General features: G+C 32.2%; 4 protein-coding genes across 5 annotated transcripts; 3 read left to right on the top strand and 1 right to left on the bottom strand.

Moving 5' to 3' along the window:
- Positions 1-7,766: 7,766 nt before the first annotated feature.
- Positions 7,767-11,195, top strand: LOC137808063 (autophagy-related protein 8f). Of its 2 annotated transcripts, none has more exons than XM_068608969.1 (6): positions 7,767-7,965; positions 8,474-8,518; positions 8,621-8,676; positions 9,616-9,668; positions 10,668-10,786; positions 10,908-11,195. In XM_068608969.1, the coding sequence occupies exons 2-6, from the start codon at positions 8,479-8,481 to the stop codon at positions 11,009-11,011; spliced, it is 372 nt and encodes a 123-aa protein (XP_068465070.1). In that variant the 5' UTR covers positions 7,767-7,965; positions 8,474-8,478; the 3' UTR covers positions 11,012-11,195. The 2 variants fall into 2 exon arrangements, with proteins under 2 accessions (XP_068465070.1, XP_068465072.1); XM_068608971.1 differs by having other exon boundaries at positions 7,894-8,124.
- A 1,705-nt stretch (positions 11,196-12,900) lies between these two features.
- Positions 12,901-17,709, bottom strand: LOC137808062 (uncharacterized). Its single transcript, XM_068608968.1, has 5 exons — positions 17,583-17,709; positions 16,606-17,072; positions 16,448-16,532; positions 15,116-15,204; positions 12,901-13,306 (listed from the first exon to the last, which is right to left on the bottom strand). Exons 2-5 carry the CDS (start codon positions 16,966-16,968, stop codon positions 13,163-13,165), a joined length of 681 nt encoding a protein of 226 aa, XP_068465069.1. The 5' UTR covers positions 16,969-17,072; positions 17,583-17,709; the 3' UTR covers positions 12,901-13,162.
- Positions 17,586-19,598, top strand: LOC137808061 (L-lactate dehydrogenase A-like). Its single transcript, XM_068608967.1, has 2 exons — positions 17,586-18,440; positions 18,895-19,598. The coding sequence occupies exons 1-2, from the start codon at positions 17,832-17,834 to the stop codon at positions 19,333-19,335; spliced, it is 1,050 nt and encodes a 349-aa protein (XP_068465068.1). The 5' UTR covers positions 17,586-17,831; the 3' UTR covers positions 19,336-19,598.
- Positions 19,599-20,691: 1,093 nt separating this feature from the next.
- On the top strand, positions 20,692-22,929 carry LOC137808055 (NADH dehydrogenase [ubiquinone] 1 beta subcomplex subunit 8, mitochondrial-like). The gene is made up of 4 exons (XM_068608962.1): positions 20,692-21,050; positions 21,140-21,226; positions 21,337-21,432; positions 22,544-22,929. Exons 1-4 carry the CDS (start codon positions 20,913-20,915, stop codon positions 22,598-22,600), a joined length of 378 nt encoding a protein of 125 aa, XP_068465063.1. The 5' UTR covers positions 20,692-20,912; the 3' UTR covers positions 22,601-22,929.
- The last annotated feature ends 3,486 nt before the right edge of the window (positions 22,930-26,415 follow it).

Raw genomic sequence — 26,415 nt, 5'->3', positions numbered from 1 at the left:
TTAATTTTTTTTCCTATCGTTATATTAATATTTAATTTTATTATTGTATTATGATGTCATTTATTAAATGGAGCAACCATTTTGAATTGAAAGAAATAATTTATTTTGAAAATTAATTGCATAATGAGAGGGAGTGTCTCTTTTATGAGAGAGAAATAAATATTAGGAAATGTGACTAGTGGCCAAACAGTGAACAATTTTATTATTAATGAGCGGTTACCACTTTCTTCAGTAGTTTTCACTGTCACCATTTACATCTACTTTCTTACGAAAAAAGTAGTTTTCACCAATTATATTCACTTCCTTATAAGGAGTAGTTTTCACCAGTTTCATCCAAAGAAAAAAAAAATGTTCATAAATTTTGACACATTTTGAACCCTCTTCCTTCACGCTCCATGTTCTTCTCCTACTCTCACCCGTCTTAGTCCCTCCTCAATCACCATTGTACAACAACAACCACCATTGCTTCCTCCTTCTCACACTTCCCAAAACGTTCGAAGTAGAGACGCGTCTCATTGTTATAGGATTTGAACATTTTTGTTTTTATTGCTTTCTTAATTTTTTTTTTATTTTTGTATGAATCCTAAGCCCAGCTTTGCAGGCAAAGTTTTTATGTCTACTAATGTTTTGATCTATTAGATATTACATAAGTTGGAAGTTTGGTAATTTGTATTTAGTTTATTATTTTATTTTTTTCAACTTCTTTGCATTGGAAGACGTGGATTCAATTGATATGGTGATAGATTTTACAACTTCCAACATACAACCATTTGCATTATGTTTTGACATTGTTTGCTGGTCTATTTTTTTTAAACCTTAATTTTAATCTTGATAACCTTACAAAGTTCGACATTACACCCAAGTTAAATCAAAATTTAATATTCAAAAACAATAAAATGAAAATATAAAAAATTAATATAAAATCTTAATAAGACTATTATCAGTTGTGCATTTAGATCATTTACATATTTTCTCATATAATTTAATATTTATTAAAATTATATGAATATATAAATAGTAAAAATGAAAAATGCGGATACACAGGCACGTGAGTGCCGGTGTTCCCGCTAGTATATATAAAAGGAATTTTCCAGTTCTAAATTTTTTTTCTATTTCATTCTTGTTTAATATTTTATTTTATTAATTTATTTTGGTTATTTGGACATCTTATAATTTTAGAAATTAATAAAACAGTTTTTTAATTTTTTAATTTTATTTTTATTTCTTCTCACTTATAGGAGAGTTGAGAAATTGTTAGGTTAATTTTATTTTGTTGTCACCTAACTAGCAGTAGAGAGAAGAGATTGATTAATTTTCTGTTTTAAACGAATATTCTTCTTTATTAAATAAGCAGTTAGGAGATTGAAGAGATGAATTACTTTTCTGTTTTAAACGGGTATTCTTCTTTATTAAATAAATAGTTTTTTTAATCTATACCTATATATAAAGGGATTTTCCTTTATAACTGTCATTTGGTGTACACATTTTGTTTCTAAATTTATCCTTTATAATATTAAAATATTATAAATTTGATTTGTTTTAAAATGGTAAAATTGGAAATGTGACTTAAATTGATTTTTTTTTTAAAATGAGTTTGAAAATTAAATTTGAAATAAATGGTTTGAGAGACGTGTACCACTTTATTATAAAAGAGTGGAGATGTTGCATGTAGCAGGTAGCAAGTAGCAAATTGCATGTAGAAGGTAGCAATTAGCAGGTAGGTTGTAGGTTGCAAGTAGCAGCTAGCATGTTGCAGGTAGCAAGTTGCTGGTTACAGGTAACCGTAGCTGGTAGCAGGTAGTAGATAGTAGGTATATGGTAGCAGCTAACACGTAAATGGTTGTGGGTAACAGGTAGGAGGTAAAGGTTGCAGGTAACAGGTAGGAGGTTGCAAGTAACATGTAGGAGGTTGGTTGCAGGTAACAAGTTGGAGGTTGGAGGTTACAGGTAGAAGGTTGCAAGTAGCAGGTAGCAGGTAGGATGTTGCAGGTAGCAGGTTGTAGGTCACAAGTAGGAGGTTGCAGGTAACAAGTTAGATGTGTCAGGTAGCAGGTTGCAGGTAGATTGTAGCAGGTAGGTAGATTGTAACAGGTAGATTGTAGGTAGTAGGTTGTAGGTAGCAGGTTGTAAGTAGCAGGTTGTAAGTAGCAGGTTGCATGTAGCATGTTGCATGTAGGAGATAACAGGTTGCAGGTATCATGTGTATGGTTGCAGGTAGCAGGTAGGAGGTTGTAGGTCACAGGTAGGAGGTTGCAGGTAACAAGTTGGATGTGTCAGGTAGAAGGTAGCATGTGTCAGGTAGTAGGTTGCATGTAGCAGATAGCGGTTGCAGGTAGCAGGTAGCAAGTAACAGGTTGCAAGTTGCAGGTTGCAGGTTGCAGGTTACATGTTACAAGTAGCATGTTACAGGTAGCAGGTTACAGGTTGTAGGTTACAGGTTGCAGGTTGTAGGCTGTAGGTTGCAGGTTGTAGGTTACAGGTTACAAGTTGCAGGTAGCAGGTTGCAGGTAGCAGGTAGCAGGTTGCAAGTAGCAGGTAGCAGGTTGTAGGTAGCAGGTTGCAGGTTGCAGGTTGCAGGTAGCAGGTTGCAAGTTGCAAGTTGCAGGTTACGGGTTGTAGGTTACAGGTTGTAGGTTGCAGGTTGTAGGTTGTAGGTTGCAGGTTGTAGGTTGTAGGTTATAGGTTATAGGTTACAGGTTGCAGGTAGCAGGTTACAGGTTGCAGGTAGCAGGTTACAGGTTGCAAGTTGTAGGTTGTAGGTTACAGGTTACAAATTGTAGGTTGAAGGTTGCAGGTTACATGTTACAAGTAGCAGGTTACAGGTAGCAGGTTACAGGTTGTAGGTTACAGGTTGTAGGTTGCAGGTTGTAGGTTGTAGGTTGTAGGTTACATGTTACAGGTTGCAGGTAGCAAGTAGCAGGTTGCAGGTTGCAGGAAGCAGTAGCACGTAGCAGGTTGCAAGTTGCAGGTTACAGGTTATAAGTAGCAGGTATCAGGTAGCAGGTTGCACGTTGTAGGTTGCAGGTTACAAGTAACAGGTTGCAGGTTGTAGGTTACAGGTTGTAGGTTGTAGGTTACAGGTTACAGGTTGCAGGTAGCAGGTTACAAGTTACAGGTTACAGGTTACAGGTTGTAGATTGTAGGTTACAGGTTACAAATTGTAGGTTGAAGGTTGCAGGTTACAAGTAGCAGGTTGCAGGTAGCAGGTAGCAGGTAGCAGGTAACAGGTTGCAAGTCGTAGGTTGCAGGTTGCAGTTACAGGTTACAAGAGCAAGTTACAGGTTGTAGGTTGTAGGTTACAGGTTGCATGGAGCATATTACAAGTAGCAGGTTACAGGTTGCAGGTTGTAGGTTACAAATTGTAGGTTGTAGGTTTCAGGTAGCAGGTTGCAGGTTACCGGTTACAAGTTGCAGGTTGCAGGTAGCAGATAACAGATAGCTGATAACAGGTAGCAGGTAGAAGGTTGCAGGTAGCAGGTAGCAGGGAGAAGGTTGTAGGTAGCAGGTAGCATGTTGCATGTAGCAGGTTGCAAGTTGCAGGTTGCAGGTTACAGGTTGCAAGTTACAGGTTGCAGGTTACAGGTTGCAGGTAGTAGGTTACAAGTAGCAGGTTACAGGTTGCAGGTTGTAGGTTACAAGTTACAGGTTGCAAGTTACAAGTAGCAGGTTACATGTTGCAGGTTGCATGTTGTAGGTTGTAGGTTACAGGTTACAGATTGTAGGTTGAAGGTTGCAGGTTACAAGTAGCAGGTTACAGGTTGCAGGTTGTAGGTTGTAGGTTACAAATTGTAGGTTGAAGGTTTCAGGTTTCAGGTAGCAGGTTGCAGGTTACAGGTTACAGGTTGCAGGTAACAGGTAGCAGGTAGCAGATAGCAGGTAGCAGGTTACAGGTAACAGGTAGTAGCAGGTTGTAGGTAGCAAGTAGCATGTTGCATGTAGCAGGTTGCAGGTTACAGGTTGCAGGTTACAGGTTGCAGGTAGTAGGTTACAGGTTGCAGGTAGTAGGTTACAGGTTGCAGGTAGTAGGTTACAAGTAGCAGGTTACAGGTAGCATGTTGCAGGTTGTAGGTTGTAGGTTACATATTGTAGGTTGAAGGTTGCAGGTGCGCAGGTTGCGGGTAGTAGGTTGTTAAAATCTTAAGTTCTTCAATAATATTACATTTAATTTATTATGATAAAAATAATATTAAAATTGTCTTATTAAAAAAATATAATTATTTAATTAATTTAAACCTATTTAATTAAAAATAAAAACAAAAATAAGTAATAAAAGATTAACACAAATAGTAAGATATTATTTAATTTGATTAAATTTTGTATTTAATTTTTTTCCAGATTTTAATATAAGTAAGTAAAAAAATATAAGTAATAAAAGATCAACACAAACAAAATAATAAGATATTAATTAATTTGAATAATCAGTTTTTATATTTGATTTCAAAATAATTTAAAGAGAAATATAAGAGATAGAATAACACAAACTGAATGATAAGATATTATTTAATTTGAATAATTATTTTTTATATTAGATTTGGAAAAATATAATGGTTACTTGGTGTGGAAAGAGTTGAAGTATTAATATGTTACTTTTCTGATTTAAACTGATTTTATTTTTTAATTTTAAAATAAAAGATATTTGTGTCTTCCTTCATTATTTTTATAAAATTAAACACTTCTAAATGTATAACAATTTATTATCTATTATTGAATTTCATTATATCTTATTTTTAATGTTATTTATATTTCAATTAATATTAATTATTTATCTTATGTTTCCTACTTCAAATTAGTTTATAAATATCCTTCTATATTTATTTTATTATATTACTTTTACTTTATTTTAATTATTTTGTAATTCTAAGAGTTAACAAAAATAATTTTTTTTTCGGTTTTCTTTTATTGTCACTTAGTGGTTGTTAGATGTAAAGAATACATAATAATAATAATAATAATAATAATAAATATAAATAAATGTTAATAACAAAAATAAAAAATGTGATACACAAAAACCTGTGTTGTCGTAGTATTAATAATACTAATAATAATATTAATAATTATATTAATAACATTAATAAAATATATTATAAATATTTTTACTGTTAATTAGTGAAAACACATACGATATTTCGTTGTGTTTGTATTTTTTAAATATATTTAAAAGTTTGTTTTATTCTTTTTATTATAAATATTGTATTATAAGTTTATAATAATTATAATTTTACTGAATTAATGTATGATATAAATTTATAAATATTATTACAAATTTTAGTATATGTATAAAATTGAACACACTAAAGTAGAATATATTATATTAAATATATTAGTACTAAACAAATTTCCAATATTTATTAGACTAAATAAATATTTTATCCATTTTTTCTCTAACGAATTATATATATATATATATATATATATTCATCTATATTCAATTTATTCAAACATGAAATATTAACTAATATTATTAATAACAATAATATATAATTACTATTTAATTTATTTTGTTATTTTATTAATTGGATGTATATTTTTAAAATATTAAATTATTTGATTATTTAAATATAAAATACTATACTATATTTTTTGAAACAATCATTCTATAATCTATTAAAAGATATTTTAAAGTTACAAATTTCATAAAAAAATAATTTCAAACTATATGAGCTAATTGACCTAATCTCATTTAATTAAATTAAGATTATGTTAATTTAAATTCAATTAAATAAAAAATATCAGAAATTCAATTATAAGCACATATAATGATAGATGATGAGGTGGTCCGTGGCAGTGGGCAAATAAATCCAATGCTGCTCAATTTTTAATATTTTCATATTCAATTTATGCCATTCATTTATGTGTTACAATTAATTATTAAAAAATCTCATAAGATAAGATAAGATTTCAGTATTCTTCTGGCTGTTATCAAGAACCTCCATTATAATAAATAATTTCCTTATCACTAAGATCTAGATGCACATTCCACACATAAATATTTAGGGATGTTTTATGTAATAAATAATATTTGTTTTTTTTATATTTAGTGTGTTTTTATTTCTTAGGATGAAACTTTAGAATAAACATTTTTGTTTTTTTGAAGATCAGACATTCACTAACAAGACTTCTAATATGGGGAGTGACTGAAATTTATCATTTAAATATTATAAGAATTTTTTATTATAATGAGGGTTTTAAATTTAAGACTTTGATTTTATTTAAAATAATTAGTAATAAGAATAAAATATTTAATTACATAATTAAATGAGTTTTGTAGATTATAAAAAAAATTAAAAGTACAAATAAAACATTATAAAATGTGATTCTCGAAACACTTTATTATTGGAGAAAAATTACAAAAGAGTCTTAAAAATAATGTGTATAGCGAGATAAAATTTTCTTAAAATAAAATAAGATCTTTTAAAATTGTGTTATAAAACTCTTGTATGAATATGATATATCTTGATATAAGAGGTATGACTTCTAAATGACTTTATATGAAGTAAAATATGTAATAGATAGAAAAGGACATTGATAGGTTGACAATTAACTTCTTTTCTATATCCACTTACAATTAATAATAATATTATTTTAATATTTCTATATTAATTACAAATTTATTTTTATTATATATATATATATAATCACTTCATTACAATAAACGTATTTTGTTTTTTATAAATTTTTTAAATTTGGTTAGTTTTATTTAAACTAAGTATTGCCATATTTTACTTTTAATTCAATGAGAGAAAAAAATGTTTTTAGCACAATTTTTTAATTTAGTTAATTTTGTTCAAAATTCGGCTAATAATTGAAGTAATTAAACATGTTTTTATCTTTAATAATTGTCACATGTTATAACAAAATAACATTAATATATAATTAAACTTGTAATTATCTTAATTTTACTAACATATATTATAAATTCATAATTTTGACTATCTCTTATTGCCGCAACATATTTTTAACAATAAGAATTGAAGATATTGAGTGTGAAATTAAATATTTATTAATGAAAGATAAAATTTTATGTCTTATGTGAGATGCATGTGATTTGTTGTTTAAAGAAACCAATAATTAATTAAATTAATAATAAAGTATACAAAATAATTAGGTTAATGAATAATTGCTTTTTTACAATGATTGCTATTTACGAGTATAGTAGAAAAATAGGGTTTATGTATAAATTATCAATGCAAAGACAACTTCTCTCATTGACAAATCTATCTCTTTACTAAATCCATCAAATAAATGAGATAATATAATAATAAGTTAAATATAATGAAACTTTAAATGTCATTCAAGTAATTAGATCTACTAACAAACCAGCTATCATAAAGAGAAAGAGTTTGAATAATCTATCTCATTAAATTTATAGATAATCGATAATAAGACAATTTTAAAATCCTATTTTGATTTTTAATATTACTTTGTTATTTGAAGACTTTTAATTTTTCACATCATATTTTAATAATTATTATAATATTCTTAATAAATTTGACTAAATAGATTATAATAACATATTAAAAGAAATTTAAAATTTAACTTAATTTTATAAAATTAACTTGTACAGATAAAATTTAAATATAATATATAGTAGATTTCGAACCATGATTGATATTTTTTTTTAACTACTAAAAATATATTTAATGAAATTTTTATTTAGTTAATAATGTAAACATCTTTAGACCTAGACGAGATTACGAAAAAGAAAGAAGAAAAAAACGAAAAAGAAAGCATTAAATAATATAAGAAAGACTAGAAGGAAAAAAAATAAAACGAGAATATAAAATCCTTATATTATTTGGTATATAAAAAGTGAAATGACGATAGGAATAGTTGAGAAAGACGATAAAGCAAAGAAGAAGCGATATATTTAGTTTGTTGAAGCAAAGCAAACACAGCGCCTTGTTGGAGTTGTTAGCAAGAAACCGCAGCGTTGATTTTCTTCTATTATTGGATCGTCTTAACGAGGTTTAGTTTTCTCAATCATATACAATCCAATTCGCAAACCTTTAACTTTTGAGTTTCAAAAATTATTTTAATCGGCCAAGAAATTTCCTTCGCTGATTGTCGGAACCGCTTTGAATCTCTTTCCCTGCTTTTTAAAGGAAAGATTGTCTGCAATTAGAGGTTTTTCTCTTTTCCTAAATTCAAGTAAGAGTTGATGATCGGAAATTCCATAAATATAGTTGTCTGAAAGTTAGGGCTATTTTTAATTACATATCATTTAGCGAAGATTATTGTTCGGATGCAAACCCTTTTTGTTGAATTAAATTTTTAGGTGTAGGTCCGTTCTCAATCTTCATCTTGTTTTTTTTTTCTTTCTCTAAATCATGCCCCCTTATTTATTTATTCATTTATATAACTCTCTTTTTTAATTTATTTATTTTGAGCGTTAACGAATTATTTATCCTTTGTCGGAAGAATGGACGGTGTATCATCTTAGTTTTGATTAGCTTTTGTTTGATGGTAATTCCAGGAAGAATGGCGACAAAGAGCTACTTCAAACAAGAGCATGATCTTGGTATATGATGTATTTTGATTTTTATTGTTATTTGTTGGTGAAATATAATCGTGTCGAAAGTTGAATAATAATATACAAATAAGTGATTCATTTTATGTGCAGAGAAGAGAAGAGCCGAGGCTGCTAGAATCAGGGAGAAATACCCAGACCGTATCCCTGTGAGAACTAGTTCCGATTTTCCCTCTGCAACTATCTGTTACTGATGCTGTCTACGTGAATCATATATTTGTGGCACAATAAGCATCGTTCCTTTATCTGTTTAACTTTTGCCTTTCAGGATCAATGCTTTGACTATTTTTCAACCCTATAAATGTGTTATGATGTTTAAACTTTGTCTTTGATCTGTGTGTCTTTTATGTCATAACTTGGCAGCATAGATAGCTGAGTGGCACTTTCATGTCATAATTTTGCAAATCTCCATGTTAATAGTGATAAATGCATGTTGTTCTGTTGCTTAATTAGTTAATTACAGATTTGATATTCAGGATTTCGTTTTGTGCTGTTGTTCATCATGGTGGTGGTGTACTGTTTGGTTGGAAGACTAAAAATGTCGTAAAAAACAAGTATCGAGATCCCAAAGTCATGGTTTGATCAGTTTAATCTGTTAATTTGTGATTGAATTGGATAATTTTCAGATAAGAGACATGGTAGGTTCATGATTTGACCACTTCTTCCTGACTGTCTGATATAGTTTGGTTTTTAGAACATTTTGGAAACATGTTGCATGCCAAGTTATCTTGTGTTGCAATTTTTTACTAATTTTTTATTGCATGCCAAGTTATTGGAGATTAAATAACCGATTACTGAATCCACTGAATTGTAGAATGAATTCAAATAATTTTACTTCTGAAAATGCATATGTGGCCTTTAACCAAAGGTTACTTAGAACAGTTATGCACGTATGGAGTATCTTATGCCCTCAAGCTATTTTATCTGCTGCTTTCAACTAGTTATTTTTCATTATATCTGTCAATGCAGGGAAATTCATGTTCACTTGTGCCTCTACTTGCTGCCTGCTGTATGTGTGATTCTTGAATATGCACATTAGTGATATATCTCTAGTTATCGTACTAAATTGTCCCTTGATGTGTCTGCAGGTGATTGTGGAGAAAGCAGAAAGAAGTGATATTCCAAGTATTGACAAGAAGAAGTAAGATTTTTGTCCATATATAATCTAGCAACATTACATTATTTGTTTCTACTCATATGTTCTATCTTCTAAAGGAAAAGAAAATGATGTAGCAAAGTTTGGTACTATATTTAAATTAGATCAGAATCAACACCACACATATTTTTAAAGTAGAGATCACTAGGCAGAGTGGAAGGTGAGAAATCATGGTTTTTTTCCTAATAGAAAAAATCTATGGATCTTCAGAATTTTTTTCTATTTTTTATAAATGGCTGCATTCATTACAGGTAATAAAGTTTGTAGGTTTTGAAGCTTACTCCAATAAATATGTTCTAGTTGATGAACTCTTCGAAAGATCCACGTTGGATTGTGTGATAATAGAAATGCTCACAAAAGTAGAACTTTTACCCTTTAAAAATTATCTTTAACATACTACTCAAAGAAAATAAAATTCAAGCATTTGATAATACTCTTGATTTTGTTTAAATTTTCTAAATTTTGATATGAAGTTTTACATGCTAAGTACTTATGAACAATGGATGGATTGATCAAACTTACTTTTTTGTAAGTACTTATTGACGTACTAAATTGATTAAAGCATTGTAGTGGCTTTGGTTCGACAGTTGAGAAATCTGTTGATATTGGTAAGTTATGAGTTGTATGAATAACTATCAGATCATCATAATTTGGGTAGGTAAAGCCAAAATTGTTCCTTCTATTGTATATGCATTTCTCATTTTGTGATAATACCTGAATTATGAATCTGATAAACAGAATTTGAATTGGTTATCTATTTTTAAAAGAATTTGATGTTATACGAGTTTTGATAACAAAGTGATGAATTTTGTATTTCCTGCCTGATGATAACAAAGTGATAGAGGGGACTAGATATCATTTGCTGTAATATTTCTATTGTCAAATGCTTTCCAGTTGATATTGAAATTTGCTTAGGTGTATAACTGGCACTAGCTGTCTTATGTCTTATGTTTTAATTTTTTAAAATGAATTAATTAATTGTAGGTACCTTGTCCCCGCTGATCTGACAGTTGGACAATTTGTCTATGTTATCCGCAAAAGGATTAAATTAAGTGCAGAGAAGGCAATATTTATCTTTGTAGACAACGTGCTTCCACCTACAGGTAAGATAATATTCTCCAATTTTTTTTTTTTTTTTTTAATTTTGCAATATGAGTTTTTAGCCTTCTAATAGAGGGTAGTAGCAGTAGCCTATAACTTTTCTGTGTTTCTAAATTTTTTTAGGAGCAATTATGTCTGCTATATATGAGGAGAAGAAAGAAGAGGATGGGTTTCTTTATGTTACTTATAGTGGGGAGAACACCTTTGGGGATCTGACTTCCCAGTAGCATTTTAAAGATTGGCACTATAATAATATGATAATGATTGCTTCGTCATTGACCAGTCTCATAAATTTGTATCGGTACTCGATATCAAACGACATTGCTCTCAATACTATGTACAGCTGTAGATAAATTCCAAGAAAAGAACCTGTTAATGTTAAAAAAAGTTTCCTCCCTTTCAGTATTGCAACACTTTTCTCTGTTCTTCATTTTGCTTATCTGGGATGTTTGTGTTAATTGTGAATTGATAGTTTCTAGTAGTTAAGTGTTTCGATCAGGGAATGTAGAGATAAGACTCTTCTTGGACGATTTTTTTTATACAGATTTCTAGGAGAAAAAATTAAAGAGAAAAAATAAAATAAATTTTTAGATAGTTGAATTAAGTTTATGTATAAGTAGAATTCTCTAAAGTTTTATTTAGAGGTCCGCATGGTTGAGTCAGCAATCATTGTTTGGCGGATTTGTCTCAATTTTATACAAATTTTGTAGTAGATTGTGGGATTTATATTTTAGTGAACCAAGGAAATTGGAAAGGGCTTGAGGTAGGGAACTGGAGTTTTTAAGAAATCTTGAATCTCATTTGGAGACCTGTCAAATTTTTTGTCTCGAGGGCAACTGATTTTTAAGTCTATTTACCAGTTCACAATGATACTAAACTTGAATCGAGTACTTCCTTTCCCTGGGGAAAGATGGTTGTAACTGGAGTCTATTTACCACTGACTGAAAACAGGAGGAGCTTGAATAATATAAACCAGATAATCCTGATTTAATGGTCGGTAAATGTTTTAGCAATATTGCTATTAAAAGCCTCAATAATTGCCACCAAAAGTTACTTTTGGTTTAGTGGTGGATATTGTTTGTGTACAATCGATGAACTTAAACAATGAACCTCACTTTATCTTAGTTGAATTGGTGAAAAAAATTCGTTAAGTCTTATTATTTTTTATTTTTTTCCTCATTCACAAAACAATCCCTATTCATTGCATTATCGTAGTAAGATACGATGTATCCACTGTGATCTCCAAGGTGAGACAAGATATGAGATTATCCAAGATGCGGTGAGATACGTGACAAAGTTGATATTAAGAAGGATATGGTCCCTCTTAAGCAAGGTGAGGAGGAAGACACTCTCCGTGAGGGAAGGGTATTATGGAGTCTTCCTACCTTTTGGATACCGGAAGCTTGTAGTAGTCACTCTTCAACAACGTGGGAAGTATACAACTAAACATGTTAATTATGATAATGAAAACTTTTCAAAGACTAATAAAGCAATAAATCGTTATGCAAAAACTGTGTTGCGGTTTTTCCTGTTCTTGGTTAATTAATATCTCATCCCCAACTGAACAATTATTCTACATTCTCGAGTAATAGAATTTATATTCATTTTAATAAAATATTCTCCAGGAATTTTTTTTTATGCACCAAAACTATTTTTTAAAAAGGCTTGTAACGGAACACTCTAATTTAGCATCTCACTGTTAAAATTTTATTTGTTCTTTATCCGTCTTACTTTTCTAAATTTTATCCATTTAATATGTTAGCTACTTGAAGTTTCTTTCAACTGTTTGGTGTTTATCTGTGCAGGAAAAACAGGGTTATGCGTGGTATATGAAAATGTGAAGGATGAGTGGTGGAAGAGAAGAAAATAAAAAATTAAATAAAAAAATTCAACTTAAATTAATTTATAAGAAATTTCAATTATGAATAAATTTAATTTAATTTAAATGTTAATAGTGATATTTATTCATTCAAATTCTTTTTTTGGTGCGTGTTTAATAAATAGATCGATTGAATTCCTGTCCATTGTTACACTCGTAAGAAATTCGTTTGGACATTAATCAATGTGACCTGTACCGTCACATTTATCGTGATATGAAATTATTCAATCATAATCATAAAGCCAAACTTATCGTTCCTTTCTGATGATGTTGTTGACTTTCGACAAACATAAAACATGAACCCATGACGTTGTTTGCATTCAAATATCTGTAAAACATAATGATAATGCCTTAACTAAACCACAAAACTTACCTTAAAAAATAAATATCGTCCTGAAGGGGCAATATTTCAAATAATATTAAAACCAAAAATGGAAGGCTGAAAATGGCAACTCTCCTTGTAAACTAAATTATCGTGGCCACATTCTCCTCAACAAAATCAATTATTGCTACATTGGACAATGAATGGGTTGATAAATTTGATCAATTGAGATGTTCGGATCCCTAGCTTAAGATCAACCTCACCGCCACCCAACCAAAAGAAATCTGGAGTTAGCTTTACAATTGCCTCATCCAAGATCACCTGAAATGACCCAAAATAGCTAATAAACCAAGGAACAAGTTGAATGCATCAATACACCACAAGCCATCATGCCATCTAAACGGAAAAAGAGAAAGAAATGAGATTTAAATATATTGTAACAGAAGAACTGTTTTAATTAATTAGTGGACATTGAGCCCTCGAACATTGTCGATGGGATAAATGGTGTAGCAAGGTATGCCTCAGTACTTGCTCTAGGACAACAAGTACAGTTCTATTAATTCCAATCTGGTTTTTATGTGTTGACCATAGTAAGGTGTATAAAATATCAAGTTCAATGACGATATCAAGTGTATGACTATTGGATAAAATCATAACATTATTTTTAAATGCCCTAAGTCAAGTACAATTGTCAATTGGGACAACAATGATAAATAAAGACTGATATGTGATAGACATAGAATCATATCATGTATGTGTGGGTTCGTGAGTAATCTAAATGAGAGCGGTCCCTCCCATGTAATGGTGATGGTGTCTTTGAACCTCTTGATCAAGACTGCAAAATATATAACCGTGTCTAGAAGAATCATTATGAAATATTGATCTTATTTGTTTTAGTAAGTCAACTTAAACATTTTTTCGTAGGCCTGGGAGAAACTATGACTCTCAAAGGGATATAGGTGGAAGGGAATTCAGTTAGAATTTGGGCATGGGAGAGACTAGGCCTCTCAAAGTGCCTAGGTTATAATTTTTTTTTTCTGCATTTCCATTTGCTTTTGCAATCAGCTACAGAACTGATATCTCCATTTTCCTACCATAATACTACGTATCCACTTTCTTGTTTCTTGGGTATCTACCGGACATAATTTATGCCTTGTGTTCAAATGGGACACCTAAGCTAAGGGACCAAATTACACTGTAATATCAGCTGAGGACAAATTAGGTTGAATCACGAACAGTTGTGGTGTTTTGCCAGTTTCTGCTCTTTGAAGAACCAATATGGAATTTTAGTATCAATGTAATAAAAAATCTATACAACCACACACTTGGAATGGATTGAAATTATAGTTTAAACTTGCAAGAAGAATTTTAGGGTAGGTAATAATAAAAGTCTGACTAGGACACACCAAATCCTAGCCATAATTTAGAAACGGAGACAACGTGAAGAATAACCTTCCCCCAACAGTTGGCACTATGGCAAGATAAGTAGAGCTACATACATCAGTGCATTTGTGATTTGTTCTTAGAGACTGCTCTTTTGATGTGGAAACCATAAAGTTGTTCTAAGGGTTATAGACAGTGAATACTAACTATTACCACATCCTAACTATTATAGACTTAGTTTTTAGATAGACAGTGGCACACACACATAGAATTATTTAGAGTTACAAACTAGTGAAACTGCTTGAAAAAATGAACCGTCTGCCAATATGTTAAGTAAAGCAAACGAAGCTGCTCACTGTTGTCGACAACCTAAAAGCACGTTTATGTTCTAGTCCAAGACATTGGCAGAACATGCCAATCACATATCAGGAAAAATCTATGTCAATACTATTAGCCTTAACAAATTAAGTCACAATACCAAAAAACAATGAGTATGAGAAGGAGATCATAAGTCACAAATAGAGAGCACACCAAAAAACAAATTCATTTAAACTTTTATGCTATTTTTACCAACGATCCCTGTCTCTATCAATCATCAATTCACGTGCTGATATGCATGACAAAAGATGTCCAATATTAGCCTTAACAGTGTGAATAAGTACTTATTTTGGGTTTGTTATAATGATGAAATATTTCAGTGTCTATATATCATAAGAATCCTATACTACTCCACATATCCAGCCTTACCGGAATGTCTGTTTTCATGCCAATACAAGTTACTGCATTGTGCCCATATCCAGTTAATTCCATTGATGTCTCCTCAGGAGCTAGCCTCACTGCATTATCAATAACAAATTAACAACAATTATTTCCTACTAAGCAATAGCAACTTATAGATACCATTAACACAATTTTTAAATGCTTAAATTAAGGGAAAATAAATAATAGGAAAATTTTCCATGAATATATAATGAAAGAAATAAAGGAGGAAAGATTAACCAAGGGAGATTGCATAGCCACATGGACACAAACTATAAAATAGAAAAGAGATTTTCAAGTAGAGAAAATATATTTCAGGAAAGTGGTTCTATGAAGTGATGATTGTCAACAAGTGTGGACTGCCCATTCTTTCACTTCGTCTTAAAACTTTCCTTCATATATCTACTAGTTAGAATTTCAATGTAACAATCACTAAATGCTCAAATGTTTCTGGTCCAGCTCCCGTGCAATCTCATCTACTGCAGTTTGCAGAAGTTCAATGTAGAAAATTGAGATGATGCAGTACATTAAAAACTAGTTCAATCACTGTGAATATTTACTTCATCTCTTGTTAGAGATCCCAATATTAAAACTTTATTGAACTTGACAGCTCTCATGTACCATCAAAGGCCCACACACGACTAAGTTAAAGCCAATCAAATATTCTCATCCAAACACAGGAATTTAAACCTTAGCAGTGTTCTAATCACTCTAACAACCTATCAGACAAATCTAAGAATTTCTTCAACACAGACCTACCTAACAACTCATTCAGACCGTCCAACACCTTAAGAAAATACTTTAAATTTCGTTTCAGCAAAAATCCAACCAATTCGCAAACACCACCTTCAATCACATTTATCATTTTAAAACCATACTCAGCTTTGGTCGCTCTCCTCAATTCTGAATTATTTTAAACTTTTAATAACTGGAAAAATCTACACTACAAAGTGTTGCAAACAAGTACTTGCCCATCCCAATTCCCACCAACTCGACATCTGTCCTTCACGGCTTCAAAGAATCATACTTATATTTAGCGGAGAATCTTCTTAAACCAACTCTACCTGAAAATCCCTTCATTAAATTGTCAACTGCAACAGCTAAGATTTGTCAATTTCTTAAACACACCAACCAATTGTATAGTGTTTGATATGGAAAACACGAGAGTCTTCACATTGATGTTTCCAATACATTCAGTTTAGTCGCAACTCACAACCATTCGTCCACAAACAAATATAATTTTCAATATCACAATGTTCAACTGGAATTCATTCAACGCTACGATAATTAAGGAATAGTCAATCACTGGGAACTTCTTACTGTTGAATTTCTTCTTGGCAATACTTCCATTATTGAGCGAATACAGGAAATTCTTGACAGCGTCGGCGTTGAAGCGAGCAGTGTACTGCGAAACAAACGAATAAGCAAGCAGTGAGATAATTAAGTAAAGGAGGTAGCGAGAGGAAGAGAGTGCGAACCTGAACGACAACGACGTAATACTTGGAATTATTGCGGTTGGTGCAATCGACGACGTTAGCGGGGGCTTGTGTATTAACGAGAACGATACTTTTGCAGAGATGGTGGATTGAGGCGGCGGAGAGGGCGTCGCGACGGGCTTCGAGAGGCCAATCGTAGTAATCAGAAGGGACTCTCTTAAAGGAGAATTCGGGAACGCCGTTGGTGTGCAAAATGGAGGAGAGGCGAGATACGGTGTCGGTGCCGGCGTCGTCAACGGTGTCGTTTTGAGAAGGCGACGACGGAAGATGGGAATGCTGGAGTTTGGATATGCGTTGCAAGAGCTGAGTTTGGACTCGCTCCAGCTCCGCAAGGGCTTCCTCCATTCTAATTCAAAACGCGGAGTTTTTGCCAAACTTTCTTTTGCTTATTCACCAATCGTTGCTCTTTTCTTACTTGTTATTGCCCCCACCAACTCTGCCTGGGTTTCCTATAGGAAAAATAAAAACAAATATGCATAGTAACGCTTTTTGTAAATTTAAAATATTAATATAAATAATATTATAAATAAATTGTTTTGTTATTACTATTTATTATAATTCAATAAATCCAAAATAAGTTGATTTATGTAAATGAAAATTTAATCATATAAAGAGACGCACACCTTTATTAGTTTCATCTTGTAACACACGACTATTGTGAGAAATAACTGAAATTTTGAATTGAACGCGTTCAAAGTTTCAAATATCAACACGGTGTACCAACACCTCAGAAGTCAGAAGACTCAGAACACAGATTCATGATCTCAAATGGAGTAAAATATCAATTCAAATTAAGTGTTTTAGACTGTTGAAAGATCGATTGAAGTAAAGTGTTTTAATACGAGGAAAATAAAAGAGATCGAAATAGAAAATGAAAAAAGAGAAATAAATAAAAATAGATTGGAAATTTGTTTAATTAAAAAATGGAAAGTATTTAATTAATAGTTTAAAATACGTACACCGTGAAGTCTGAGAATGTAATGACACTTTCCTCTTTGAACTCCCTCCCTTTTACTTTATCTGCATCTAGAAAGAAGGTGTTATTCTCAACACTTTTTCTTCTTTTCCTTGGCAGACCACAGTATTAGCCTCTACAGTATCAGGCTCAACACACACTAACTATTACTATAAATTCCACCTTCTTTCTCACCTGTTTACTGCAACACCAAAAATCATCTTACTTCTTCTTCATCATCATCATCATCATCATGCACAAGAGCGCATCAGGTTCCACGTTGGGCCCGGGGGGCCTCGACCTAACCCAGGCCTTCTTCAAGCCCATCAACAACGCCGCCCCTTCCTCTACCCCCAACCCCCACAACAAGATATCCGTCATCGGCGTCGGTAATGTCGGAATGGCCATCGCTCAGACTATCCTCACCCAGGACCTCACCGACGAGCTCGTTCTCATCGACACCAACGCCGACAAGCTCCGCGGCGAGATGCTCGACCTCCAGCACGCCGCCGCCTTCCTCCCCCGCACCAAGATCCACGCCTCCGTCGACTCTTCCGCCACCGCCGGCTCCAATCTCTGCATCGTCACCGCCGGCGCCCGCCAGATCGCCGGTGAGTCCCGCCTCAACCTGCTCCAGCGGAACCTCTCTATCTTCCGCTCCATCATACCCCCCCTCGTTCGTCACTCCCCCGACACCACTCTCCTCATCGTTTCCAACCCCGTCGACATCCTCACCTACGTCGCCTGGAAGCTTTCCGGTTTCCCCTCCAATCGGGTCATCGGGTCGGGCACCAATTTGGATTCCTCTCGCTTCCGTTTCCTCATTGCAGATCACCTCGACGTCAACGCCCAGGACGTACAGGTCAACCATTCTCACTTCCCCTTTCTTTTTATTTTATTTTTAATTGTAAAATGTGAGAAACTTAACTAATATTTAATAATCTCTCATAATAATAGGGACTACTATGTTAAATTAGTAGTAGTATTCAAATTATGAAAGTACCGCGGCGTCGGACAACTTTGAATTAAAGTTTATATACTTTATGATGAATGAATATTTCATTTTGCAAACCAAGTTTGTAAAAACATAGGTTTTTTACTGCTTTCAACTGAAAATTAGTTTTAGTCCACGTGACAGACTTTTATCAGAAATCAAACATAACGTGGTTAGTTGGACTAACGTAGATTTAAATAGTCCAAACTAAAACCCAACATGGTCTTAGTTGGTATGAATTATTTGAAGTTTTGAAATTAAAATGATGAAATTATGAATAGAGTAGGAAAAGTGAAAGAATGACAGAAAGTTGTGATTGCAGGCGTATATCGTAGGGGAGCATGGAGATAGTTCGGTGGCATTGTGGTCTAGCATTAGCGTTGGTGGTGTTCCAGTGCTGAGTTTTTTGGAGAAACAGCAGATTGTTTATGAGAAAGAGACACTGGAGAATATACACAAGTCAGTGGTAGAGAGTGCGTATGAAGTGATTAGGCTGAAAGGGTACACGTCCTGGGCAATTGGGTACTCAGTGGCTAACTTGGCCCGCTCTATTCTGAGGGACCAAAGAAAGATCCACCCTGTGTCTGTTCTTGCTAAGGGGTTTTATGGGATCGATGGGGAAGTGTTCCTGAGTTTGCCAGCACAGCTTGGTAGAGGAGGGATACTGGGTGTCACCAATGTGCACTTGAACCAAGAGGAGACGCAGAGGCTTGTAGATTCTGCCAAGACCATCCTCCAAGTGCAGACTGAATTGGGTATTTAAATTTTTTCTCTTATGGTCACGTCGATGGTTCAACGGTTACTGCATTCTGTACTTTTATTTTCTTTAGTTCTTCTTCCCACAATCATGATGTGGTTTGGCCTATATTATTTCTTGCCACTGTTAGGGTTACTCCCTGCCCCTTCCTTCAGAGCAAGAGTGTTTGTTGCGTCAAAGTGCTGGCCTGATCTTGTGATATGTGTTTCGCTGTATTCTTTCTGTCATGCTTTTAACGTAATCAGCCAAGTAAAATTTCCTTTTACAAACTTAATGTATCCTTTCATAATTTGGACTTCTGACAGTAAACCAAGGATGATTTTAATCATAAAAGTTGCATTAAAATGTGTGTATGCACCCTTAATATATCCCAGTAAATTAAACGCAGAAATTAATATTTTTATTAAAATTATTTTCAATTCAACTCTATATAATTATTTTCATTATAATCTCCTCTTTTTTTTCTGCTTTCTAAGGTAAGACTGAACCAAGATTGTAAAACTGTATAATCAAATAGCACTGATACATTCACAATCATCCTCCATATTTTAACTCCTATCAAATAACCCTAAACCCTATATTTCAACAGAAAAATAATTTTTATGTTTCAAATTTAAATTTTAAAATTATATTAGTCATATACCAGAATATTAGAGTTGTAAACTGGTGGGGCCTTTCAATGTACACTTATCAAAAATTAAAATTTTCCAAAATTAAATTTGCATTCCTTTCCTATTGAAAAAAAGAGAGAGAAATGAAACTCTAATTAAGAGTAGGTATACAATAATTCAGTTTCATGAGGTTAAATGTGAAGTCGCCATCCAATATCACAGCTCTTTGATAATTTTATGTTAACATAGTTAGAGATTAACTTTCAAATTTTATTAGAAATGGCCATTATTGATTAATTATAATCTAGTTTAAATATAAATTTTAAAACAGTTATTATAGAAACTAACACTAATAAAATTTTATATTTAGATGATATTGAGAAAAAAGTTAATAAATAATTTTTTTTATATCAGTATTTTTTTTTAGACTATCAGTTTTAAAATATTATTTTTAAAGTGATCATTAAAAGTAAATAAAACTTAGGATATGAAGTTATAATTAAATGCTTTTACAATATTTTCGTCATAACTTTCAGTTACAAATTGACATTCAGAAGAAAGCATTCTATATTGGCTTACTCAGAATTTTGCAACTACTAATATGGTTTTTTAGGTTACTTGAAAAAGTTCATGAACATGGATATTACAGTACTTAATGCTAGCGTTCTTTCTCATTAGCATAATACACTTGTTATATTTTATAACTAAAGTTTGATTTTTAAATAACAAATTAATAAAATCAAATAATTGTATCTGTGATCTTTCATATTTAAAAAATAAATCATCTTAAAATATTTTATTTAATTATGTTACATTTTACTTTTAATTAATACCTTTTTTTACTTTTATTAATTAATACATATTTAAAAATGACTATTCTCAAAACGATGTCGTATAATGAGCAACTGACAGTAACATTAGGTTGTGGAAGAAGGAGAAGAAAGAAGAATCAGAAGGAAAATATCATCAACCATGGCAGGGAGATTGACGAACACAGCATCTAGGATCTTGGGCGGAAACGGCGTCGTTTACCGATCTGTTGCTTCCTCTCTTCGCCTCCGCTCCGGCATGGGCCTCCCAGTCGGCAAGCACTATGTTCCTGACAAACCCGTATATTTCGCTAAGCTAATCTTATTCGATTTTTTGTTTTTTTGTAAAAACCTAAAAATCAACATCTCTTTTGAATTTGGGGCTTTCAGCTTCCCATGAACGAGGAACTTCTGTGGGACAACGGGACACCATTTCCCGAACCGTGTATAGATCGTATAGCCGACACTGTTGGAAAGGTATCTGTTTTTTTTTTCTTTATTTCTTATTTTTGTATGGTTATTTTGCGTTAGTATTGATGCATAGGATTGATTTTTCTTTTTTTTCTTTTTTTAAATTTTGAAATAAGTATGAAGCATTGGCCTGGCTGTGTGGGGGATTGAGCTTTTTTGCGTCTCTGGGATTGTTGGCTGTGTGGAATGATAAAGCCTCCAAGATACCGTTTGTGAGTCTTCTACTTTAACTTTATCCTCACAATTCCTCTGAATCTATGCTCGGTGTAGACTTTGATTTGGTTGTTTTGCTATTTATTGTGCGTTTAGGATGTTGCTGATTTCAATTCTGTTATAGCATTTCTTAATAAAATATTTTAAGGGAAGCTGATCATGGTCGACATTGATTAGTGTTACTGTTGGAAGTGTTTTAAATTTGTGTTGAATTGGATGCTATTGTTCTCATTTGGTTGAATTTCAGCTCCTCTCTGATATATAGGATCAAGGAATATTTTTTGTGGGTTTTCTCTGATTTGGCCTGGTTATTGCCAGATTTGGTGCATTGGGATCTCATGATCGCACAGAGATCATATTATAGCATGCAAACCTGACGTGTTTGCAGGTCAAATTTCGAAATTTAAGCTTGCAGAATCACATGTTTGTATTTTGACAATCATGATGACATTATATGTCACAATTTGAACCTAGCGTTTGAAGATGTTGTTACACATTTTAAAATTGAAGAAAGCCTTCACTGTTACTAGTGCTCTTTCAGAGGATAGAATATTGTTCCCCATTCTCCAGCCTTGCTTTTAAATAGTATAACGACAACTACTTCCAGAATCATATATTAGGAGTACAACATTCATAATTCATATATGTAATTAAGATGTAGCAAAAGCAGGGACTTCTACAAATTTGCAATCTAGCTGCTAATGGAAATCAAATTCGCCGTGTAGATTTTCGACTGACCAATGTTCTCATTATTCAAAATTTGTCATGTATGATTCTATCGTTAGAGTCTGGATTCACACCTAGTTCGTCATGGTTATTCTTAATTTTACGTTAAGCTAAATTTGACCTTACTTTTCTGTTTGGTTGAAAGAAAAGTACAGTTTGTTTGCTATAGTTGAGCATGGTCATGGTCTACAGACTAGTGGAGGTTTCTGTCTTGCATCAAGTCATTGTTATATTCTATGTATCCCAATCCAATTGCAATATTGCTTGCATTGCACTACCTTTTCTTTGATATTTTCCTCTTTTGATGTTTCATAGTCAATGCTATTTTGTGCAGCTATTTAATACTTATGTTGATTGATTTCTCTGTTATTTTCTTTGTATCAGGCACCCAAAGTATATCCATATGACAATCTGCGAGTGGAGCTCGGTGGTGAACCGTAGGTAAAATGATCGAATGCGTAGTTATTATTTGATGTAACTGCTCTTTTACGTTTATCTGTGTAGTTCAAAATAAGGGATCGTGGAGAAGACTGGTTAAATCCAACTAATGGAAGGGCCGAATTTGGTTCTTTCGACCATTCATGCTTAATTGCTTATGGTGACTATTGTGAGGAGTGGGCCAGTATTATGCGCAGCTTGTGTTTGAATGTGTACTTATGAAATGGTTTGAAAGGTGATTTTAAATAATTTTAAGTGAACGTGATTTTCGTTTGGTATCATGTATTTGAAAATTGATTTTTCGCAAAGAATGTTCTGTGTGATTACTAAAATGAGTTTTGATGTTCATTTATAATATTTTATGTAACTGTCTTGTGTAATGTCATTAATTAAAATTGGTGAGCAATCTGTGTTAATTCAACATAAAATTAGGATTCAATTAAAAGAAAACATTTGTATACATTCAATCACTGATTTGGCAGCGGCGATTAAAAATAGATGCAATTTTTTCATTCAGGTTTTACCCTACAAAACCGATATCGAAAGTTATTTAGTAGATAAATTTAGTTGTTGCAGGTAAAGCGGTCGGCGTAATTAGCGATTTGCAAGGGGAAAGCAAATTATTGTCTCTAACACTAAACTGTACATTGACAATTTCTTCACGTATATCTTTCAGTATAATTTTTCTTCTGAAAAACTCTTCCTACAGCTGCTGCCATCTTCAGAAATTGGACTACCGTTATCCAATTGTGGCTTCTCTAATCATCAAATTGGAATCAAAAGAAGGCGAGTGAGGAGAGTGGGGTTCTTGAGATGGTTGGGGTACATGGGCTTGGTTTAAAAGGATAGAACAAAGATGAGAAGAAAAAAATATTTACAAAGAGAAAATGATCTTTAGATTGATGCAGAAGGTAATTAGTTTCAAATGGAACTCTTCATTTCCCTTTTTGACTAGCATTTAAAATCTCTAGATGCTGGAACTGCATCTGTAATTATTAACACTCACGTTTGAGAGTTCTAAACGTGGACAAAGACACAAGTTATGCACTGTTTCTGGAGTTAATGAGTATCTTAGATTGTGATGTTTTTTAAAACCCAAACCATCTTTAATTGAACCTTGCTGTATCAGTAGCACAACTCAAACGATCTGGGACAGCTGATTGAGTTTTTTTTTTCAATTTCCACACTCTGTGGGCTATTTCTTCCTGCACCTCTGTAACTTCTTGTGACACTTCATACTTCTTAAAATATAAAAAATACTATTTATTTTATTTATGTTTTTCATTTCAGTAATCTGGAAAATTTCTAGATTATAGAATTCAGGGTTTAGGGTTTAGGGTTAAGTTATTTTTGGATTCTATAATCTATAATATATTTTTTTAAGAAAAAAGTTATTACAAATTGTAAAATCTGGAAAATGTAAATAAATATATTTTGGATTGTAGAATTCATAATATATATTTTAAGGACAATATGTTCTTTTTGTCTTACGTAAAATCTTATGTATTCTGAAATGTATTTTTTTAAAAAAATGAATTTTAGATTACATAATCTAGGATTTGATTTTGGATTATGTAATTGGAAAGTAAAAAATATGAAAACACTTCAAACTTTTTTAACTTTTTTTACAGCGAGGTATTTTGGAATTACCAAATTTATGGGGTGGAACTTTTGAGAGTGCAGAAAGAAGCAGACAAGAAACCGTCCACTCTGTGTTCAGCTGGCTTGGTACAGCTTTTCGTTTTTTTTTAAGCCTTGGGCTCATTTGAGGTTTAGGAGATAAAAACTATAGCACTTTAAAGAGACTGTTTCTTCCTGCACTTTCATATCTTCTTCTGCCACCTCCATACACAACATGAAAATACATTTTTGTCTTTGTGTTACCCCCATAGAGTAGTTTTCGGATTATATAATTCAGAAACTCATTTGAAAAAAAACTTCCGGATTATATAATCCAAAAGTTAAATAAGACTTCCAAATTATGTAGTCCGAAGAATAATCATGCATCTGAAAAATGACTTACAGATTATGTAATCCAGTAGCTAATTACAAATTTAAAAAATGACTTCCAGATTACGTAATCCGAAATATTATAAACAGACATTTTTGGAAATTTGAAAACTTATGGAGGTGAGAGAAGAAGGTATGATGGTGCAAGAAGAAACAGTCCTTTAAAGAACTGGTTTAAGATATTTTTTGATCCCATTTTCGTGTCCATTTGGTCAATGGTAATCTTCCATAAGCATTTTTTCAAACCTTGTCATACGAGGGTTTTCTAATGGTAAATGTATCACTACTACAAGACAATTATGAAATAGAAACCAATTTTTAGAGATTAAAATAATTAGTTACAATAGTAACTAAATTAGAGACTATTTTAGAAACTAAAAAATATTTTGGTTTATAAATTAGTTTCTATTATTGTTAAATAGTTTCTAAATTGGTATTTAATTAGCAACCAAGGTTTTAGAAACCAAATTGGTATCTAAATAATTGGTAGTTAAAACCTGGTTGCTAATTAGATACCAATTAGAAACTATTTAACAATAATAGAAACTAATTTAGAAATCAATTTTTTTTTTAGTTTATAAAATAGTCTCTAATTTAGTTACTATTGTAATTAATTATTTTGATTTCTAAAAATTAGTTTTTATTTCATGATTTTCTTTTCTTGTAGTATATATCGTAGTATATATGGAGAAGATGAAGGAAAGTTTGATCAGAATCTTAGTGATCCCATGCTTCGGCTACCATATTAATGGAAACCGAAATGAAGATTTACTCTTTTCATTTTATATAAGGCTATGGAGGATGAGACATGGCTCCATAAAAGCCAAAAGCCTAATCAGTATAGATAAAAGTTACTTCAACAATAAAAATACTATTTCTTATCTTCGTCATTCATTTTTTAAACTGTAATAATCAATATTAACTATTCATTAAAATATATAAATTCTAAAAGATAACATAAATATGAAATAAATTATTTTAAAATTACTCTTAGGTCAGTGGAATGCCTTGCAAAGAGGCAATGGGATAAAGTGATATGGGTATGGTTACGTAGCACTATGAAAATGGTTTTCTGCTTCCATCAATCAATTACTCTACACGCAAATTATTGTTTATATATAGATAATATAATATAATAGTAATTTAAATATAAACCATATGGTTCCATCTATTTGATTACAATCAAACAACTGACTTAAAGCCGTGCCTTCGATTTTATTTATGGAGGTGTAACATTGTGCCTTCGGCTTCGATTTTATTTATGGAGGTGTAACATTGTGCCTTCGGCTTTATTTACTATTTGGATGTTGTGGAGAATAAGATTAGATTGTTATTAGGGTCAATTTGAAAAGACGAGGGGTGTTGGATGAAAATTCTTTGTGTTGTTTGTGTGTGAAGGAGGAAGAGTCTTACCGCCATTTGTTTTTAGATTGCAGTTTTGTTTGGCGTGTTTGATGTTTTTGCTATAAGTCGCTTGGAGTTCGTCTGTGTCTCACATTGATCCTATGTCAAACTTTGCTCAGTTCAGGATGAGTCAGTCTTCAGATTTGGTTAATGATGTGTGGAGTACAATTTGGATTTGGGTTGTGAGTGAAATCTGGAATCATAGAAATTTTATCATTTTCAAAAGGGGTGTGACTGATGTGTCAGAAGTGTGTTGCAATGGTGCATGAGGGTGGTTTCTTGAAGTATTTTAAGTTATTTTTAGTACGATTAATGTTTTTGTTAGTTAGATAGACAGTTCTAGTTAAAAGTTTGTTATTGTGTAATTTTGTATAAGAATTGAATTACCTTTAAAATAATTTTCA

This window comes from Phaseolus vulgaris, chromosome 3, assembly GCF_000499845.2.
Source record: "Phaseolus vulgaris cultivar G19833 chromosome 3, P. vulgaris v2.0, whole genome shotgun sequence".
NCBI classification, from domain to species: Eukaryota; Viridiplantae; Streptophyta; class Magnoliopsida; order Fabales; family Fabaceae; genus Phaseolus; species Phaseolus vulgaris.
Note: the sequence above shows the minus strand (reverse complement) of the source record. Positions and strands in the feature narration are given on the sequence as shown.

Bases quoted from the DNA above. Each gene is read 5' to 3' on its own strand.
- LOC137808063 (XM_068608969.1), top strand. From the start codon at position 8,479: ATGGCGACAAAGAGCTACTTCAAACAAGAGCATGATCTTG. The intron at 8,677-9,615 runs GTGAGAACTAGT...ATGTGTCTGCAG, and splicing joins AATACCCAGACCGTATCCCT to GTGATTGTGGAGAAAGCAGA. The intron at 9,669-10,667 runs GTAAGATTTTTG...AATTAATTGTAG, and splicing joins CCAAGTATTGACAAGAAGAA to GTACCTTGTCCCCGCTGATC.
- LOC137808062 (XM_068608968.1), bottom strand. From the start codon at position 16,968: ATGGAGGAAGCCCTTGCGGAGCTGGAGCGAGTCCAAACTCAGCTCTTG. The intron at 16,533-16,605 runs GTTCGCACTCTC...TTTGTTTCGCAG, and splicing joins ATTACGTCGTTGTCGTTCAG to TACACTGCTCGCTTCAACGC. The intron at 15,205-16,447 runs GTAAGAAGTTCC...TTGATAATGCAG, and splicing joins TGCCAAGAAGAAATTCAACA to TGAGGCTAGCTCCTGAGGAG.
- LOC137808061 (XM_068608967.1), top strand. From the start codon at position 17,832: ATGCACAAGAGCGCATCAGGTTCCACGTTGGGCCCGGGGGGCCTCGAC. The intron at 18,441-18,894 runs GTCAACCATTCT...TTGTGATTGCAG, and splicing joins TCAACGCCCAGGACGTACAG to GCGTATATCGTAGGGGAGCA.
- LOC137808055 (XM_068608962.1), top strand. From the start codon at position 20,913: ATGGCAGGGAGATTGACGAACACAGCATCTAGGATCTTGGGCGGAAAC. The intron at 21,227-21,336 runs GTATCTGTTTTT...TTTTGAAATAAG, and splicing joins TAGCCGACACTGTTGGAAAG to TATGAAGCATTGGCCTGGCT. The intron at 21,433-22,543 runs GTGAGTCTTCTA...TCTTTGTATCAG, and splicing joins AAGCCTCCAAGATACCGTTT to GCACCCAAAGTATATCCATA.